Source organism: Crocodylus siamensis, chromosome 5 (assembly GCF_052110815.1).
Source record: "Crocodylus siamensis isolate JL-2025a chromosome 5, ASM5211081v1, whole genome shotgun sequence".
In the NCBI taxonomy this organism is placed as follows: Eukaryota; Metazoa; Chordata; order Crocodylia; family Crocodylidae; genus Crocodylus; species Crocodylus siamensis.
The window spans coordinates 47,743,576-47,764,481 of record NC_143399.1 but is presented as its reverse complement, the minus strand read 5'-3'; the positions used below and the strand labels follow the sequence as shown (position 1 = coordinate 47,764,481).

Below are 20,906 nucleotides of genomic sequence, written 5' to 3'. Positions count from 1 at the left end.
TTCCATTTATAATAATGTTAAATAAATACCATAGTGATGTTTCCCCTAAAAACAACAAGCAGACATTGGCCTATTCCTCTGCTAAAGCCAAGAAGCTTACAGTGTATAAGATAGGCAAGGGGGTGGGGGGAAATGGTGCAGCTCTCCCTTTTGCACGTCCTCACACTGGGGCCAGCTGCATGCCTGGATGATCCCCAGTAGAAATTATAGCGACCTATAAACTGCTCTAACTTACATTTGCTGCTAACAGCCCCAAGGAGCCAAGCCAGTTGCAAGTGATCATCATAAATTAGAGACATCGTGGCGATCTCCATGTTAGCTTTGGTTACATTCTGTACAGTGGCATCAGAAGGAGTTGTGGAGGGTGCTACTGGCCCCTCCTGGGGTTTGTTATATCAAATGGCCAAATCAGACTTGGTCAGCAGTTTGGTAACAGCTGCACTGTATCCCAGGTCCTACAACAGCAAATGCTGGGCTAGTACCAGGAGAAACATGGCTGTTCTCTCAGGTGTGTGCCAAAGTTTTCATCTGTTCATCTCTGCTGGTATAATGATGTTGGAAAGAGAAGATTGCCTTTCTGGTCCCCTTTGAAATATCTACGGTGGAAGACAAAGAGGGAAAAAAAACCTGCTCTCAGGAAGGGAGAAGGAATGGGCTGAGATCACAGCACAGTATCTAGCATGTCTCATTAGGCAGCAAGGACTCAGCAGGAGTGATATGAACCATGCTGTCTCTTATAAGTCTGCTGACTCCAATGCACCCCCCCCAATCCACCTCATTAACACTATATTAAATAGGAATGGTGGGAGAAGCTATTATCTACTTCTTGTGAATTAGCACTGGACACCATTCTATGCATGCTGAAGTCTGTTCTGATAAATACATTGATAAGAAGGGCTTGGATCGATAAGGCTGCAGATTTCTACTGTATTAGGTCATCAAATTACCATAGCCCTCTCTCTCTCTCTCTTTCTCTCTAGTTTATAGTCAGTAACCATCTAATTTGCTTATGATCATTAGCCAGTAATCTCTATTCTGCATCTGTTACTTTGCCACTACAACACACCATTCATCTTCCATATCCTTGTATTGTTAGGCTCTCTCTTCCATCTCAGACTTTTATCTACCTCTCTCTCACTCATTTCCTCCACTGGTGGATCTCTGTTTGCTCTTCTAAACAAGGTCTCATGTTCTTATTAAACCAGATTGAATTCTGCGGAGGGAAGAGCAGGGGGTATTTTAATTTTCACACATATAAGCTATTTCTACAATCTTGCAATGAGGTTTGCTTTGAAGCTCCAGCCTGACTGTGTGACTGCTTTAGAGCCACAATTACTTCCACTCTAGCATAAAAGGCAGAGAGGAGTCAAAAAGCAGTGAGTTGGTCACCAGTCCATCAAAGGCAGGCAGATCAATTGGTCTCTGGGCCCCTTCCAGTGCTACCCACCCTGACCGGGGGAAAAGAGTCTCTCTTGGGGGCAAGTACAGCCATTGTGGAGTCATTGGATGTCCCTAAGGCAGAAGCTACACAAAATGCTACCTGACTGGAGAAAGGGCCTTCCCGCTATGAGCCCTGCTTGGAAACGAAGTTGAGATCAATTACAGTGGGACCCCTAGCAAGGCTTTATGAGCACTTGTGGTGTTCTGGTGTGGTGCCAGAGGACTGGAAAAGGGTCAGCGTAGTTCCCATTTTCAAAAGAGGGAGGAAGGAGGACCCAGGAAACTGTAGGCCAGTTAGTCTTAACTCGATCCTGGGTAAGCTTTTTGAGAGAGTTATCATGGCGCATGCCCATGAGGGGTCAGCTGGGGAGATTATGCTTAGGGGCAATCAGCACAGGTTCATTAGAGGCAGGTCCTGTCAGACCAACCTGGTGGCCTTCTATGACCAGGTCACAAAATCCTTAGATGCAGGGGTAGCAGTGGACATAGTCTTTCTGGACTTTAGGAAGGCCTTCAACACTGTTGCTCACCCCATTCTCATTAAAAAACTAATGGACTCTGCCATCGACACCAACACAGTCAGATGGGTTGCTAACTGGCTGGAGGGCCGCACCCAGAGAGTGGTGGTGGATGGGTCATTTTCACCTGGAGGGATGTGGCCAGTGGGGTCCCCCAGGGCTTGGTCCTCAGGCCTGCACTGTTCAACATCTTCATCAGTGATTGGACAAGGGGGTAGAAAGCACCCTGTTCAAATTTGCAGATGACACTAAGATGTGGGAGGAAGTGGACAAGCTAGAAGGAAGGAATAGGCTGCAATCAGACCTAGACAGGTTACAGGGGTGTGCAGATGAGAACAGGATGGGTTTCAACACTGACAAGTACAAGGTGATGCACCTGGGGAGAAAGAACCAGCACCATCCCTACAGGCTGGGGAACTGCCTTCTCATCAGCGCAGAGGCAGAAAAGGATCTTGGAGTCATCGTTGATGCCAAGATGAACATGGGCCGGCAGTGTGGGGAGGCAGTCAGGAAGGCCAACCGCACCTTGTCATGCATCCACAGATGCATCCTAAGCAGGTCCAAGGAGGTGATCCTCCCCCTCTATGCGACACTGGTCAGGCCGCAGCTGGAGTACCACGTCCAGTTCTGGGCGCCACACTTCAGAAGGGATGTGGACAGCATGGAGAGGGCCCAGAGGAGGGCCACTCGCATGATTGGGGGCAGCAGGGCAGGCCCTCTGAGGAGAGGCTGTTCAGCCTCCACAAGAGAAGGCTGAGGGGGAATCTAGTGTCCTGTTACAAACTAGTCAGGGGGGACCAGCAGGCATTGGGGAAGTCCCTGTTCCCCCGAGCACTACCAGGAGTGGCTAGAAATAACAATCACAAGCTGGCAGAGGGCAGATTTAGGCTAGTTATCAGGAGGCGCTACTTCACTGTCAGGGCGGCTACGATCTGGAACCAACTTCCAAGAGAGGTGGTACTGGTTCCTACCCTGGGGGTGTTTAAGAGGAGGCTAGATGAACACCTTGCTGGAGTCGTTTGACCCCAGTACTTTTTCCTGCCATGGCAGGGGGTCAGACTTGATCTGCTCAGGTCCCTTCTGACCCTACAAACTATGAAACCATGAAACAAGAAGAAAACCTGTTAGCAATGGGGAGACTAACAGCAAGAGTACTGCTTTACTTTGGAGGTTGTCCCCCAGAATGCTAAAGAAGGAGATTACGGAGATAGGTGAGGCCAAAGGGCTGGAAAATGCAACCATCTGAGACAGATATCTCTGGCCACAAGTGCAACTCATGATCAATCAGAGGGGGAAAAGGGAGACTGCTCAGTGTTAGTTGCAAAGAGGTGCAGCAGAGCCTGAGTCTCTTGTGACAAACACAGGGTTATCATTGCAGGGTGCAGTAAGGGGTCAGCTAACAATGGCAGGGATCATGGTCAGAGAGGAAAATGGGCTGTACAATGCAGGGAAGAGGTTACTGTACACTGCGGTTTCCTGATTGGCCACGACCAGCTGTGCAGATACCTGCTGCTAATAACAGGACATGGGACTGAACCAGGAAGCATGGACACAGATCTGAACATGAAAGTTCAAGGGTAGCAAGGTCATAACTTTCAGTCTAGACCTTTCTGACACATCCAAGTCCCGAACAGGGGGTTTAGACCCTGAGGGAGGCAAACTCAACCAGCTGTAAGCAAGCACCATGGGAAATCAATGGGAAATGCACCTAATTATCCCAAGACTAAATTTAAACCAAGTACTGGTAGTGAAATAGGAACTGTTTTATCTGACTCCAGAGGTTAAATTACTTTTACTGTGACACCTGCTATCCACCTCCTTATAGTGAAAGTTTATCTTTATTTACTCCCATGTTCCTCACAAGGCCACAAAGAGTATAAAGGGGATAGAGTTTGGACACTGGTGAGTAAACAGTGTTTCTTTTTGACATCCACTAAGTTAGTGAAACAGATAAATAACAATATTAAAGAAGTGCATTATGGTACTTCCTAGGCAACTCTAACTGAGATGTTTGGATGCTGGATGTGCTGTGTGCAGTACATATGCATAAGTGAGAGAGGGTCCCTATTCCAAAGAGTGCACAGTCCAAATAGACAACAGATGAGTTACTTGCCCAGGGTCACAGAGCAGATCAGTAGCAGAGCTGGGTGTAGACCCCACCCCTTTGTCTCCCCATCCAGTGTCCATTCCACTGGACAATGTTCCCTTCCTGCCATTTACACCACTTACTCCTATCTTTTTAACAGAACAGCTTCTATTTGCCTCATCACTGAAACCAGCAAGGGCCATCCACAGTAGGAGTTGCACATACCTACAATAGGTCTGAATTACATTTATTTTTTCTTGCTTTCCCAAGAAAAGAAAAGAAAAGAAAAGAAAAGAAGCCAAAGCGTTACCACACATATGCTCATTAGCAGTACTCATTATGCACTAACGCAGGAAAAGAAAGTACAGTAGAAATATTGAAATAACAAAGGATAACAACCCTTGCAATCCTCAAGAGGTGACTGAGTAGTTATAGTTTCAGGCATCTTGTGGTATTGTAACAGAGAAACTAGTAAACAAATATTTGAATAGGGTTGGAGGGGGAACATGCACAGTCATTTCTGTGGAAAACAAAAGGTGCAATACAGAAAAAAAAATAATGATAAGTAATAAAGGACACTTTCACATGTTTACTGCACAAGCGATTACTGATAGCACTGAGAATTTGGTTTCAGTTCAGAGTGTGGGTCAGCAGATGATTTGCAATGAATTTACACTCTGTTTCCATCCCCTGACCCCAGAATCTCCGTGGGGACAACGCATGAACCCTGGAATTGGGTTCATGAGGCTGCTCTTCTATCCATTCCCTGCTGGCTGACACAGTGTTGCCTGTTCTCATAATTAGATCACAAGCCTCATGACATTTGGTGTTTTTCTTAAATCCCCTGTTCCTGGAGTCAAATGATTAGGTGAGACCCTTCATTTTATTTTATAAACACTATGTTTATACCCCTTGTGAGTTGAAGCAAAGGCTTCAAAATGTGCTCCAAGGGCTCATGAAAAACAGAAGACAAAACCAAACCTAAATCTCTAAAAAGATCTCACAATCTTAAAGTCAATCTCATGATTTTTGAGGCCTGACTCATTTTTTAAACTTTGGTGTTGGTCACACTGTTCCCATTGAGCACCTCTGATCATTAGGCCCAGTAAGGAGCACAGTAAACATATAAGTCTGCATTGTATGGCTTAGACCAGGGTGCTCAACCTCCAGCCTGTGGGCCAACTCTGGCCCCCAGAGCCATTGCATCCCACCTATTGGCCTCCCCAAGGGTCAGGAAATTTGGTGACCAACAAGCAGTGACAGTTAATTGTGCCACCCTTCCCCCACTGCCAAATTCCCAAGTCCTGCCGCTGGGTCAGAGCCAGTCCACACCCCATTCCCTCCACATCTCCAGGCTGAAGCCAGGCCATACCCCTTTTTCCCCATGGGGCTGGGTTATGGCCAGGCCAAGTCCCCTTCCTCCATGCAGCTGGATCAACGCCAGGATGCCCCTTGCTCCTCTCCATGTGGCCATATGGGACCCTGCTGCACCCCACGCCGGGCACCAGATCAGGACCACCAGCTTAGCACCACTCATTTGGCCCACTGAACAAGAAGGTTGAGCACCACTGGCTTAGACCAAGGAGGATAGGTAAATTGCTCAGAGGATTAAGGACCAATGTTCCCATCCTCAGCTGCAAACCACTCTGAAAACAACCCAACCATCCCTTCCGGCTCTACATGCTCTCCCCAAAACGGCTCACTCATCAGCTCCTTAACATGCTACAACCTTTGACCCTAAGTGCCATAACTTCTCTCTCCCTTCCTCATCCCACAACATGTACTTCCCCTGCTGACAAAGCAGCCTTTCCATTAATAGAAAACCTACTCCACCCTCTTCCTGGATGAGTTTTTGCCCCTCACTCACCACCCAAATGTTCACTTCTGCCCCAGTGACCAGGTTGGAACCCACAAGGAGGTGCTCAGTCGGAACAGCACAAAGGTGAGTGATGTGTATACTTGGATGGGAACCGTCCCTAAGGTTGGGGCTGAACTTTCACTCTGATTCAGTTTTGATTCTTCACACCAAATTCTAGATTGAGCCTCATCTGGGCTTGAAATGGGCACTTTTGCATGTGCTCCGGGGGTGGGAAGATGGCACTTTAATTAAAGTGGCTCCAAGAACCACTCTAATTAAAGCTCCACAGCATCTCGTGTATCAACATCCCCACACTTCAAAATGGTGGCAGGGCGGCTTGAACTAAAGCCTATCAAATGATCTTTAGTTCAAGCGCCCCCACCATTTTGAAGCGTAGGATATTAATACACGAGATGCAGGAGGATGCTGGAGCGCAGTAATGGCCTCCGTGCTCCTGTACAGGCACTTGAAAACTGCCTCCTCAGGTAAGGCTTCATTTTAATGTTTCCCTAGCCAGGATGACTAGCTGAGGAGTGTGGGCTTTCCCTTTTCACTACCCTACAATGCCATATGTACTTGGTATTGCTCTGCTGATTTGTGAATGTTAAAACAAAACCCAAAAGATCCCATAGTGTTCTCACACCAATGTGTGTGAGGAATAACAACTGAAAGTCAATGGGCCTGCTTTCCCCTCATCATCCACTCTGCATAGTCATTTATACCTGGGCAAGGTGAGTACCAAGGGGGCCTCAGATGCTATGAATGATATACATGACTGCACAAGGTACAATCCAGGAAAGAATCCACTTAAATTAGACTGCCGTAAAACCAGTAGACAGGAGAGGAAGGTCTGGTCTTGCAGTATCAGCCCTGAAAATATCATACACCAATATCATCCAGTAACATCTAGTTATAGGCACCAACTTTTATTTTTGCTGGGGGGCAGGAGGGGGGCTAAGATGATGGACATGTGGAAAGTTTTATGCATTTCAGGTGACAACCCTCTTACCAAGGGGTGTGGGGGCAGGCCCCTCAAGCCCCCACGTACTTGGCTCCTCTGCATCCAGTAATGTTCAGTAACAGTTCACAGCCCCCACAGACAAAAATTCATCATCTGCAGCAATGCTCTGATAAGGAATGTCAGCATTCACAAGACCTTCTTCAAAGGGATGGAGGAAAGTCTATACTGTATGGTGGTAAAGGGCAAAGTGGTGCTAAACCATATTTTTTTCTCACATTTGGTCCTTTGTTCTGTCCTTATCCACATGGCTGGGCATCACCTGTGGTTTACACTGAACTTCAGAGATAAACCAACCTCAGAACTAAGCTAAATAAAGGAATTCAACCCTCTTCCTTTAGGCATAAATCAACACAAAAGAGCACAGAAGGTCAAAAACATTTGTTCCTTAAAATGCTATGCAAAATTTGGTTAATGCTAGAGATGGGCACAAATCAAAAAGCTGAACCTAAGTTCCCTGGAGTGCCAGGGCATATGAGAGCACAACAGCCAGATGCAAATCATAACTTAGCTAGCATCTCCAGATTTGAATAGGGCAAACAACAAACCTGTATCAACCATGCCTGAGTTGTAGGATGTTCAGTACTGAGATCAAAATGAGCCCTTCTCTAATTTAAAAGGGAAGCAAGTCAGTATATGTCAGGGACAGGCAATTATCTCTGGCAGAGGGTTGCTTACTGAGTTTTGGCAAGTTTTCAAGGGCTGCATGGGTAGCCCTGCCCCTTGATAGGTGATCCATCTCCTCGTTGCCATCTTGTGACTGAAAGTCCTGCCCCCTAACCCAAACCTTTTCTACCAGAAGTCACTCCCCTTGCCCCAGGAAATACTCCTTTCAGCACAGGGTTTTGCTGTCTTAGAACCAGAAAAATACCAAATTATATTCTAAAAAGCAAACATCTACAACTTTCATTACTTTGATTTCAAAAAATATTTTTGTCCTGATTTACATGTGTTTGTGTAGTGTACACAGAGGTGATTGCTTAAAATGAAGTTTTACTCTTGTATATTGGGGGGGAGGCATGGGGATAGGTTTTTGGGGGGCTGTTAGTGTGTGGGTATATGGGGTGTGGGGGAGGGTTTGGGTATGGGGGTGTGAGTGTGGGGTGAGGGAGCATGTGGGTATGTATGTGTGGATATGTGGGGTGTGGGTAGATATGGGGTTTGTGGGGAACTGTGTAGGGGGAGGATGGCTGGGGTGTGTGAGGGAGTGTGGCTGTGGGGGTCTGCATTTATGGCAGTGTAAGGAGGGGATGGATGCATGTGTATGGTATGGTAGGGTATGCATGTGTATGTGTATGGTAGGGTATGCATGTGGGACTCACACTATGAACACACACACACACACACACACACAGTCTCTCCTTCCCACATACACACACACACAGAGTCTATGCCTCACACACACACACACACACACATACACATACACACACACACACACACAGAGTCTCTCCCTCCCTCATTGCTCTTTCTCTCTCTCTCCCCCTCCCTCACTGCAGGGACATGTGCACACACTCACATGCAGAGCCCCCCACGCAGCATGGGGCATTGGGGGGACAGCAGGGATAGCCCCCTGCCCAGCAGCACCTGGTGAGCCAAAGCTTTTTTTTTAACAAGTGCCAGGAGTTGGGGCAGCCATTGCCAAGCTGGGAGAGGGGCAGAGGATGAGCCTGGCTGATTTGGAGATTCAGCAGCACCCAAATCTCCACATCAGATTCGGCCGAATCAAATCAGGACAGTGATTCGAATCACCAAATCAAATCGCTGTCCCCGAATTGGCCAAATCTGAACCTGAAGCGAATACTAGCCGCTTTGCACGGGCCTATTGATCAGTTAGTGCTAGCTTGAGTTTGAAGTACTCACATGTTGACGCTAAAAACCTTCTCTGACTGTCTCCTACCTTCACTGCTGTGATCTGCTGCTGGAGGGCTGGTAAGCAGGGCATGACTAGTAGCTACAGCTGTGAGTTGCCACTCCAGGGCTGGTAAGTCAGGACAAGCTTCTATTTCTGCTCTAGTGGGGGTGCACAAGAGATGGGTTGGGGAGGGCAGGACCATGAAGCTGGGAGGCAGAGAGTTAATGGGATGGGGGTGGGTAATGAAATGGGAGGTGAAAAGGCAATGGTGGTGGGGGAAGGGTGGTGAAACAAAGGAATTCAGCCAGTGGGCATGTCTACATGAGACACTTAATGCCCATTGGACTAATTCTACTGCGCATTAGCACAACTGGCAAAAACTGTGCTAATGCACTAATGTGCAGTAGATTAGTCCAATGGGTACTGCGCATCACACAGAAAGTGTTCATCTATGCTAATGTGCAACAGCTCCGATTAAAGCGCATTAAGTTAGTACCTGTTATTACAGGTACTAAACTTAATGTGCTGTAATTATAGCACATTAATGAACATGTAGACATGCCCACTGAAAGGTAAAATAAAAAGAAGTAAAAAAAATACTAATTTAAAAAGAAATAAGGAGGAGTAAATTAAAGGAGGTCTCGTGTATTAATAAATTAGGATTTGGGATTGGAGTGTGCAGGGTGCTGGTCGTGTTTCCTGAGGTGGCTGGGAGGTGGGAGTGGTAAGGGAAAACACTTTTGGGGGAGCTACTCTGCCCCTGCCTGGGAAGGAAGCCCCAGTTCATGGGGACCTAATCCAGCTGCCTACCTTGTTCCCTTGCCACCTCACCTAGACCCCATTCCTGGACCCATCCATGCCCTGCAACCTGGCTAGCTGGCATGTGCTCTGCAGGCTCTTTTTACAAGACTGCACTCCTGGATGTTGGAGGGGGAGTTGGTTCAGTACCAAAGGGGCTGAAAGTTTGTCCACACAGAGCAGAAGGGTTGGGAAGAGGGCACTACATCCTGGGATGCTGGAGAGCTGCAATTTGGGCGGTTCATCTGTGGGGAGTGGCCACACATTAACAAAGCCTTTTATAATTTGCTTGGTAACACAAATCAGACATAAACCTGCCCTGGAATGGAGTAACTTTAAGCTGCCTAAAGTGTGCTTAAAACTAGTTTCAGGTGTTAAAGTATGGACAATCCAGGGGTTAAGAGCTCCAGGAGCTGCCTAAACTTAATGTGTAACAAGGCCCTATGAGTTTCCCTGTGAGGGAAACTAGGCTCTAGGATCTATTTCTGCTTCTGCTACAAACACATTCTCTGGCCTGTAGGTAACTCCCTGGGGCCAACATCTTTCAAACTAATACCTAACCCTAAGCTCCCAAATCCAGATTTGACATCTGCATGGAGATTTAGGAGCCTAAGGGTAGTCAACCATGTTGGAAATGTTTGTCCTTCACTACTCTGTACCACAGTTCCCTCCTTTTAAAAGGGGTAAAATATCTACCTCAAGATTCATGGAATAAATCATTAACACTGGCAAAATGCTTTGAAATACTCAAATGGAAAGGGCTGCACAAAGAACACAGAATTAACCAAATAGAATCAGACCCACAGCCTACCTGCTCCAAGGCCCTACTGCGGGTAGTGGCCAGCACCAGAGCCTTCAGCAGGCATCACAGTTAGTAAGCGAATGTGGGGTCACCTCCCCACCCTAGAGAGTCTCACTCATCCTAGTAGAAATTGATTTAATATGATATTTTACCCTCTGCCGTTTTTTGCTGGCATTAATTATAATCCTGAATTCCTGTGATTCCTCCAGCCCCTCTTTGAAGGCTAAGCACAAAAATATGCTTTTATTAAGTCATTAATGAATTAAACTTGCATACTCAAAGGACTATCTCCTGGCTCTCGGGTGGATATGTGTGGTTGCCCTTAAAATATTTTTCTTTCTTGATGTTGCTACTCTGAGATTTTTAATTGTTTGCTTTTTGCATTGTGTATTTTATGATGCTTTAGGGCACATGTAATGGTGTATTCTAATTATGTAGCTTGTGTTTTTCATGCCTTGATGGTGGAGGGCAGGAAAAAAAGAGCAGACTGGGGATTTGAGGTGAAACATTTTCAAAAGTGCCTAAATGACTTAGGTATTGTAAGTCCCATTAATTTTCAGTGGGACTGAGACAGCTAAATCACTTCAGCATAGTGCAAAATATTATCCTTTTAATATAGAATTACTGGACCACAATCCTGAGAAGTACTGAGCTCTATTTGATCCCCATAATTCCACTGTCTTCAGTTGCTATTCATTGTAATTACTGCAGGAGACAATGCTAAAAATATAATACTACTTTGCATTTCTATTGCACCCTTTAAACCAAGGATCACAAAGCATTTTACCAGCTTTAATTAATTCAAGGCTTAGAAATTGCCTGTGAGGTTAGGTCGATAACAATAAACCCTGTGATTAGAGCTCCCTGGGAAAAGATTTGGGAACTCAAACGAAATGTTTCCAGTCAATCCTTCTGATCTTTCCCATTTTACAAGCAAGCAAACTGAGGCACAGGGAAGTTACATAGAACTGAAAACAGACTGCACTAGCTGTGGCTTTAACTGCTAGCCTACCCTTTCTCCAAACTGCACTCCAATTATACAACATAAACCAGAAACTAATGACCCAACAAGAACAAAATGCAAGCCAAACAGATTGGCAACTGATGTGCCATTCAATTCCTCCACTGCACGAGGAGTAATGAGGGTCCTTTGGCTCCCAGTCACAGTCCTGCCTGTCCACTGACTTTATCCTCTCTGCTTTATCCTCTTTGAAATTCTTCAAAGCAGAACAATCGGAGTTAACTATTGGTCAACATGCAGCAGCCTCAGCAAGAGCCCAGCAGCCAAATCCATCCCTTGGGTAACTTCCAGTGACACTGGGGATTTTACACCTGGTATAAATGTGGCCCTTCAAGTCTAGATCACCCCCTGGAGGCTCCAAATCAATAAGAAGATGAAAAGTTGTCTTGTTCCAAATACAGATGCTCTACCCCATAATCCAGGCTGCAGGTGGGGGGTGAAATTACTTTAACAAGAGGTATTTGTGTGGTCAGAACATAAACCTAAACAAGTTTAATACCATTCAGTATCATTGTAATAGTGCTTAAGGCTAAAGGCTAAAGCTCCTGTTGCTACAGCCACTGAATTAAACTTGGCAGTCCAGTGCTAAGTTTCTGGGGCATAAAATGCCATCTGAGATCTTGTATTGGTAGTGTGATTACCAGTGATCACCCAAGCATTTTAACCAGAGGCCCACAAGCTCACTGTGGGCCTCAAGTGGAGGAGTAGGAGGCATGAGGGCATGCCAACCATGGTAGACTGAGGGGTGGGGCTGGGAGGGGAGGAAGTGGCCTGGGAGTGGCAGGGAAGGGAAGTTTTACCTACCTGGGCTTGTTGCTTAGCATGGGCAGCGTCAGCTCTGGCATCAGCCCCATGGACAGGCTTCGTAGGAGCAGATCCTAGTGCCTCATTCACTAACCCCTCCTCCGTATACTCACACGTTGGGAACAGGGCTGTGCCTACTCTGGCAAAGGCTCCCCTGGGTGGGGTGAAGTATCATTCAGTTTGCCTCCCAGATACACTGGTGCAGCACTGAACTACCCAGCTTGTCTGGCTGCACAGGAACTGTGTAGGGCTTTCTCTGCCAGAGCAAAGACTCCCAGCCAGGGAGATTCCTGGCACTCCCTAACAGTTGACACCCAGGGCTGATGCCCTGCTTGTGCTACCCTAGTTATTCTACTGCTTTTACCCTTTTTCTCTTCCTGAATTTCATTTTGTTACTAAGTCCACAATAGATCCCGTTATGGGACTTTATGCCCCAAACGTATGAGTAAGCTGCTACCAAATGAACCCTTTCACTAAAACTGAACCAACAAAGATGCAAAACTTGTATATTCCCTCTTAAACATTTGGGCTCTGGCCCCACTGAGGTTAACAGCAAAGATCCCATGGACTCCAGAAGGCCAGGGTTTCATCCTGGGATTTATATTAGCTCATGAAGTGAAGCACTGATCACCTGACAAAAGCAGATGAAATACGCTTACTCTGCAAGTAGTGTCTCTGTCTGTCGGGGTGCCTTGAGATCCTTCAGGGGTGCCTTGAGATTCTTTCAAGGATGCCCAAGGTGCCACACAATGTTAGCACTATTAGGTGTGCAAACATGATTCACAAGATAAGCCCAGAGACTTCGAACTGAAAGCCATAGTTGTGGTCTGTCAGAGAGGACTGGGGCGGTGCGGGTGCTAAGGCACACAGTTGATAGCCCCATGGTGGCAAATGTGAGGCCATAAGAGAAGCACCTGCAGCACAGCCTGTCGGATTCCAATGAATCTGCGAATTCAGCTAAACACTTTGTCAGAAGCACACAAAAAAGGAAGGAAAGGTCTTTCCGAATTCTTTTCAACAGAAGAACTGCAATAAAGGAAGTGAAGACAGCTGGCATCTTCTGAGGGATGTCTTGAGTATGTCAGAGGTGCCTAAAAAGGTTGAGAACCACTGGACTAGTCCCTTAATGAAACAATTTGGTGACCACATGGGTGAGTGGGGAAGGGGGGGAAATGGACTACAGTGAGCCAGCCAAATGAATAGCAAAACCAATTCTGCCCTGATTCACATTTCACACAACCAGAATTTGATCCTTCAGTCACAACCTAAGGCCCCCAGTTATAAAAGGACAAACAGACAATGAATGCAGAGTTAAAACCGAGGGGGATTTTCTGTTGTCTCCTGCCCCATGGTAACTGTTTCACCTATCCACTATGATCTCATAGTAATTGAAATCTAAATTGGAGCATCTTGCCCCTGAATTAAATGGTGCTAAGTCACTGTGATTTGGATTCCACATACCCTGGAACAGGATAGGCCACAAAAGAAGCAGAATATGTAGCAAGTCCCCTACCCTTTAATTTGTTCATCTTTCTTCATCCCTAGTGGGCCACTGAATAGCACTATCCAAAGAGCTGACAGTTTACATTTAACCTTTCCTTGAAAATACACAGGTTTTTTGGTTTTTACTTATTTGATTTATATGTCACCTTTCCCAGCAAAGGCTCAGGGTGGCTTACAGGTGAGAGTAAAATAACTTACAAACAGGTGAACAAGAGAAGAAAATAGGCTAAATAAAATCACTTAGCCAATCGGGTATTAAAATAACTGATAGATCAAAAGACCCTAAGCAATATCCTAGCTTCAGCATCTTACAAAAAAAGGGCCAAATTCTGTGCTGATTATATCCTCTGTAATCACATCACTGGAAATATGCTCAGTTAAGTGTATGCTGAGTCTAGTGCCTTGATGCAATGAATATCCTTCTTCTGATCTCAGCATGGTTGTCCTATTTAAAAGCTAGTATCATTCATGTTCTTCTTGTTCTATATCTCCAGGTCCTCACACAGCTTCGTTGTCTAAGGCTGGTTTAGAAGTCTCTTTCCTTTCTGAAGAAAATGGGGACTGACAGTGAAAACATAGTGCTGAGAAACATGATTATCAGTCTCAATTTGATATTCCTGGGATTAGTCCTCAAGCCATTTGAGTGTCGGCTAGAAGTTACAACAGAGAGGATAAGGAGGCAGGTAGTGGATGAGGAAGGCAGCTTTGCCAACTACAGCCCACCAATCAAAGAAAAACCAATGGTCTTCAACCATGTGTACAACATTAACGTGCCCCTGGACAGCCTCTGCTCAACACTGTTCGAGGCCTCAGCTGACCAGGAGGTGAGTTCAGAAGACGACAGGATGACGGAATACACGGAGCAGACCTCAGACAGCGAGAGCCAGGTCACCTTTACGCACAGGATAAACCTCCCCAAGCAGGCCTGCAAGTGCTCCACATCCTCCCAGCTCATGCAGGACCTGCTGAACAGAATTGAAATGCTGGAGAGGGAGGTTTCCATGCTACGGGACCAATGCAACTCCAATTGCTGCCAAGAAAATGCAGCCACAGGTAGTAACTGATGCTGTTAGCTCTTGCTGGGGACTAAGGGCTCAAGAAAGCAAGGAGTATGCACTAGAATTGGAGATGTTGTTTAGATTATTAATGGAAAAAAATCCTGTATTTGCTTATGGTGCTTTCACAGTGTATATACTAAAAGATGTAATATTAATCTGCAGCCTCAACAGTGATCCAGATTTGTTAGGCAAAACCCAGATTACAGGTCCTCACATGCAGAAAGTCCATCAGGAATGAATGTACTGTACCACAAGCCCCTACACATCTAAAGAACCCAAAGGCAGCCTGTATGACCCAGAAGGTGAATGGGGAGGGGAAAGGCCAGGGCATGCAGATTCAGCATATTCTCCCAGCCCCTCCCTACCTTCCCTCCTCCCCTCTGCTACCAAAGTCCCTGTGAAGCTCTGGGTGGGTTTTAAAGCTCCCCTGCCCTCATAAAACCCATAAAGGAGTGTGATAGCAGCATCTTCTTGCAGTAGGAAAAGAGACAGTCTCTATGTCCTCTTGTTCTAGGTCATCCAAACCAGGTAAATTATATCAAAGGTCACAGTTACACTTGAAGGAAAAGATCTGCTCAACAGATGAAAAAAGCCAGTCCTTGAGCCAAATTCAGCTAGAAAGAAGCAGGTGGCACGTCCACTGACAGCTCACAAATTCAGATGCAAATGATGCTGGGTGTTCTTTATGTGCCAGGTACAAGTCGGGCAGAAAACAGGCATCTGTGGTGAAGTGCTTCAACTTCATAGTCAATGGATGTGCAGTGTGAAAGTAATTTATATGCCAGGGAAAAAGAAGGCTTTTCCTAAAACTCTTCAGTACACTCAACAGTGAACTGGAGGAGGTGAGAAAAAAGCTGAATTCTGTTGCTCTTTATACCCTGACCTTCCCCTTCGCTGCTCCACCACTGAGCCTAAAACCTTCCATCAGTGTACTGCTCCACACTGACTATGACTCTCACCTTCTGTCCTTTTGCTGCTTCAATCCCAGGCTGCCACACCTCTTCCATTGACTGTACCTGACCTAGAGAAACACCTTCCTGTGCAGCAAGTAGAAAATCTACAGCCCAGATCTGATTGTAAGGTATAGGATCGGTGTCTGAGTTTCAAGTAACTCAACAGCATCGTGATGCAGAGAAATACCTGGGTCATAATTCTACCCATGCTTTCTCCTTGTTCTTGGAGAGGCAGAAATGTTTTGCTGTTATCTTTTGTCAGCAGTAAGGAAACACACTTCCCCACACAAGTTCAGGTGCTCCACCAAGATGTGGGGAAGGAGGGAGCCAAGCCTCTGCACCTTTCCTGCCCTGTCCTAGTGAGGGAGAAAGTGGATCTAACCCCTACATCCTGTACCCAAGACCTATGTCCTTGGAAATTTTCAAAAGCACATTAAATAGATACTTGGCTGTGATGGTGTAATCAGGGATGATCTTGCCTTAAGCAGGAGGCTGGACAGATGACCTTGTAAGGTCCCTTCCAGCCCCAGTTTTCTATGGCTCGGCTAGCTCATTTCAGAGGGTGGGTGAAAAAAGTGGGAAGCGTAATTCCAGCTTTGGGACCATAGTCCAAGTACCAATCTAGCCATTGTCTTCTGTTATAAATTCCAGCACTTTTCCCTTATATCAGCAGAGAGGGGAGAGCTTTCTAAAGTAATAAAGGTAAACAAGAACTGAACCCTGCAGCAGGATTAATCCACAGTGGGTACGTCTACACTTTAGCCCAATTTAAGGCACGTTAAGGACACATGTCTACATGTGTGCACTCTTAATAATGGTATATTAATGCTGTGTATGGACTGACTTGGGACTAACTTTAGTCCCACATCAGTCTGCACACACAGCGCTAAGGTGCAAGCCTAAGTTGCTTTAATGCTCATTAAACTAATGCTCATTAAATTTAGGCACACCTAAATGCACATGTAGATATGCCCAGTGACTCCAACTAAAAATGTCATCTTCTGATACCACTGGAGCTGAAGCTCCTTAACTGGTAAATCATTCACAGCCACAGCTAACACCATGTTTAAAACAATAGTAGGGTGCCAGCAAAATAATGAACCAGCCAGTCTTATATATCCTCTTCTCCTTAACAACCCTTTAGACTGATCTGTAACTTTCCATGGGACAGAGAGAAGTGATACATCTGCTGGTTGCTTCAGTAAACCTTAGCTGAATATAGCACCATGGGAATCAGTGATAAATGAGTTTTCTATCCTTGCCTTAGAAAGGCTGAATGGTTATGAAAATCACAGTTAAAAAAAAAAAAGAAATCAGGAGATAACTTTGGCTGCCATGAAAGGCATAAACAAAACCTTTTATAATGAAGGCACAAAACTATCAACACAGTATTTCATCTGAATAATAATGCACAAGCTTTGTGGAGCTTTCTATAAACCTTCCATTAGGGTTACTCTTTCAAAAGACGCAGTTCAGTTCATCATCTCTGTGAGGCTGTTCTTCAAAATGAAGGAAATAGTGTGTGGCTATAATGAGATGGGTTAGGAAGGGTTGGTTTATCGAATGAATTTCAATAGAGCAAGAAGCCAATGCATTGATGTTTTTCTTTACATCTGAGGGAGTTTCATAAGAGGAATGTTTTCAACAAAGAGTTTCATCTTGCTCTTTGACCAGCTATAACAGCCCATGTCCAGGACTCTGTAAATGCTGAAGCATGGAAAATGAAACCTCTAATGGGTCTTATGAAAACGCCTCAAAGGGAAAAATATCCAAGCCTGGGATAGTGCTTAATGCTCTTTGTGAGATGCTGAAAACTATCAGTGGACAGGGTAGACAGGGGACAACAGGAACTGGGATTTTATCTCTGGTGTAATTTATAAGTTACGCTGAACTTAACCTAGCTCTTAGTTACACAATAGAGTAAATCAGAAGCAACTCCACTGAAATCAGAGGTCTCAGATGGATGAAAACTTACCCCAGTATCACTTCAGTTTTATATACCTAGGATCAGAAACCAACATGTGCACTTAATTTGAGATCAGTCACACATAATGCCATTATTGCTGTACCTCATTACTAAGTGATTAGGAAGCTTCTAATAGGCTACTCGCCTTTGGCAAATGACTAACCCAGAATGGAGAGGGAGAGACTAAACCTAAATCAGTGTAACCTACACAGGTAGAGTTTTACCATTGATTGTTTTGGAGTAATTCTCCATTGAACTGGGCAGAATTATCTTAGTTAGGAGTTGCATCATTTACTTACTACTTCTTTATATTAGTGTTATTCTGATTACACCAATGTAAATGTCATCTATTCAGAGGTAAATTTACATTACTAGGCACTGTAAGTGAGAGGAAAAATAGCCTCGTGTATGAAGGGGCAGCAATGCACAAACACATATATATCATACTAAGAAGGAACATATGGTATGTATGACACATATGGAGCAGATCAGCACTGGGCATAAATCAGCGAAATTCCAAAGGGAACTATGACAGTTCATGCCAGTTTAGGATCTAGCCCCAAATCCTTAACATCCACACATATGGTATATATTAGTAAATGGATTAAGTAAAAAATTAAAAGTAAAATATTCAGCCCTTAAATTGATGTGCTGAATAACAAGGGTTAAAAGCCAGTAAACAAAATACAAGAAAGAAAATATAAAAGGTGTCAGCTCAAAATAATAATAGGCCTATTTGGGACACTGGTAAAACAGGTAAATGATCTTATTTAATATTCATCACTCAGTGAAATCTCCAGTCCAATCTCAGCTATACCAGAGAAATCTGAAGTAATTCCAATAACTGCACTGCAGTCCTTCTGAATTAATAACAGCCAAATGAGATCAACATCTGTCCCTTAGAGCAGAGGCCAGATCCCACAGACCCCCCATGTGCTAGCAACTTTTCAAACATCCCCTCTCATGTTTGGCAAATTAACCAGAATTGGAAGGCAATTTTTAACACCACATCTGATACAGACAGTGTATGCAATACTTATTACATGTAATCCCAGTTAGGCATACTATACTACAGTTTATAACTAACTTCCTTATATGATTGTTGATCAGCCAGATATATTTTAGAGCTGGTCAAACCACCTAAAGTTAAGGTTGACTACCACTTTCTGTTATGAGACCCTGATTCAATTGCTCACACCATTGCAACGCTTTAACCACTTGTGTTGAAATTTTCTATCCCAGGGGTCTGCTTCACACTAAAATTTTCTGGCAGCTCAAACGTTCAACTCTCTCTGAGAATGCAAATAAGGGAAAATATATGTTTGGCCTGTGTTACAAAACAAAACTATGTCTTGCCTCACACATTGAAGCACAGCATTGGTCTGTAACCAACAATATATTCCCCTCCAGAAGTGAACAGAGAGTCCCAAAAGTGGGTTTCCACTGGCAAAAGTAGGTTTCATCATCCTCTAGTGGCTGGCCCACATAGAAATAGCAGCCTACTATTGCTACTCTTTGCACAAAGATTCATATTTTGATGCCCAGCAAAATGTGGGTAGCTTGTCTCAATGGCTCACTACATCCAAATACTATTGGCCTGAAGAAGCTATGTCACAACTATATCACCATCACAGCTATGTCACCATTAAACATCCCACTAACCCTTCTGCTCATTAGCCCATCATCCTTCTGCATAATGTTCTCCAAACTCCTTTGCAACATCAAACGGATGCCTCCTTGCTTTAAATTATTAGGACAAGAGATGTTTCCTCCTGTTTCCTCACAAAGGATTTGAGCAGGCTGGAGAGTCAGTTGTGAGCCAAAAGCCAGTTTTCTATAGATAAAAATGCCACAACCCCCAGGCCTGAGTCCTGCACTGAAGCTGCAATAGCAGACCTCTGCACTGGTGAAGATGCGGAGCCTTAGCATCCACTGTCTTGTAGCCCTCCATGTATGAAAAGTGCACAGGGCTCTATCCCCAATTATGTCACAGCATCAAAGCCCATCACCACAGGGACAGTCGGCTACAACTAGAAACAAATGCTGGTTCCCAACATTCAGCCCAGGCAGAATGGAATGTGTTGTACCAGAACCCTTTCAGTCTGAACCAAGGCTTAGGTCTGAATTCTCCAACCAATTTATAATAATTATAAGTAAAAAAATATACATTCAGTGCATCCTCGCCTAGCTCTGAATGAATCTTTCAAGCTTATCGGAAAGCCAGTGCACAGCTTGGGGAAAATCAGCACAAATGATACAAGCTCACAGCTGGAATTCTCCCAGGGCACAGCAGGTCATGACTGAGGTATATTGGCAAATTATGCAGTCTAATCAGACTCTTCTACCCATAAGTATTAAAGACCCTTTCCTGTTCACCTCTCACTAATGCTGTAGAAAGCTACAGCATTGTTTGCTGTCCTTACATTTTGGCTATAGTAGTTGCAGCTAGAGTAGCTACATAATTGATGTACAGTCCCTACTGATATCTGACTGGTTGATTTTTGTCATTCCAGGGCAGCTGGATTACATCCCTCACTGCAGCGGTCATGGGAACTTCAGTCTGGAATCTTGCAGCTGCATGTGCAATGAAGGCTGGATTGGAAAGAACTGCTCAGAGCCCCACTGCCCCATGGGCTGCTCAAGCCGGGGCGTGTGCGTGGAAGGCCAGTGCATCTGCGACAATGACTACAGTGGGGACGACTGCTCAGAGGTCCGCTGTCCAACAGACTGCAGTTCCCGAGGGCTTTGCATGGATGGGGAGTGTGTCTGTGAGGAAGGTTATGCTGGGGAAGACTGTAGCGAACTGAGATGCCCCAATGACTGCTCTGGAAAGGGGAGATGTGTCAATGGTACCTGTGTCTGCCAGGAGGGCTATGTGGGAGAAGACTGTGGTCATCTCAGGTGCCTGAATGCCTGCAGTGGACGTGGCATCTGCCAGGAGGGGATGTGCTCTTGTGAAGAAGGTTACAAAGGGCAGGATTGCTCAGCAGGTAGGAGGGACTAAAAATGTGCATGCTCATAGACAGAACATAGACCACAATGGGAACAGACTCAGACCCATGGTGAGGAAATCCAGGGTAGATTCTGAGTTGCTTGGAGGCCTCTCTATACCACTGAGATATATAAAGGACAGTAACTGCCACTCAGGACATTCTAGGGCCTTGAGATGGCCCTACCTGGGACTAGTGGCAAGGGTGCTCCCCACCTCTTGTTAAGAATGTGGATC

The 20,906-nt window shown here is 45.2% G+C and overlaps 1 protein-coding gene across 1 annotated transcript in view; it reads left to right on the top strand.

The window, feature by feature from the left end:
- The window catches only part of TNR (tenascin R), a 350,459-nt gene that overhangs the window by 262,640 nt on the left and 66,913 nt on the right, over positions 1-20,906 (top strand). The window contains exons 3-4 of the mRNA XM_090048819.1: positions 14,198-14,756; positions 20,194-20,670. Coding sequence (XP_089904945.1) covers positions 14,258-14,756; positions 20,194-20,670 — 976 coding nt within the window. The 5' untranslated portion in view covers positions 14,198-14,257. The remainder of the gene's footprint in view (positions 1-14,197; positions 14,757-20,193; positions 20,671-20,906) is intronic.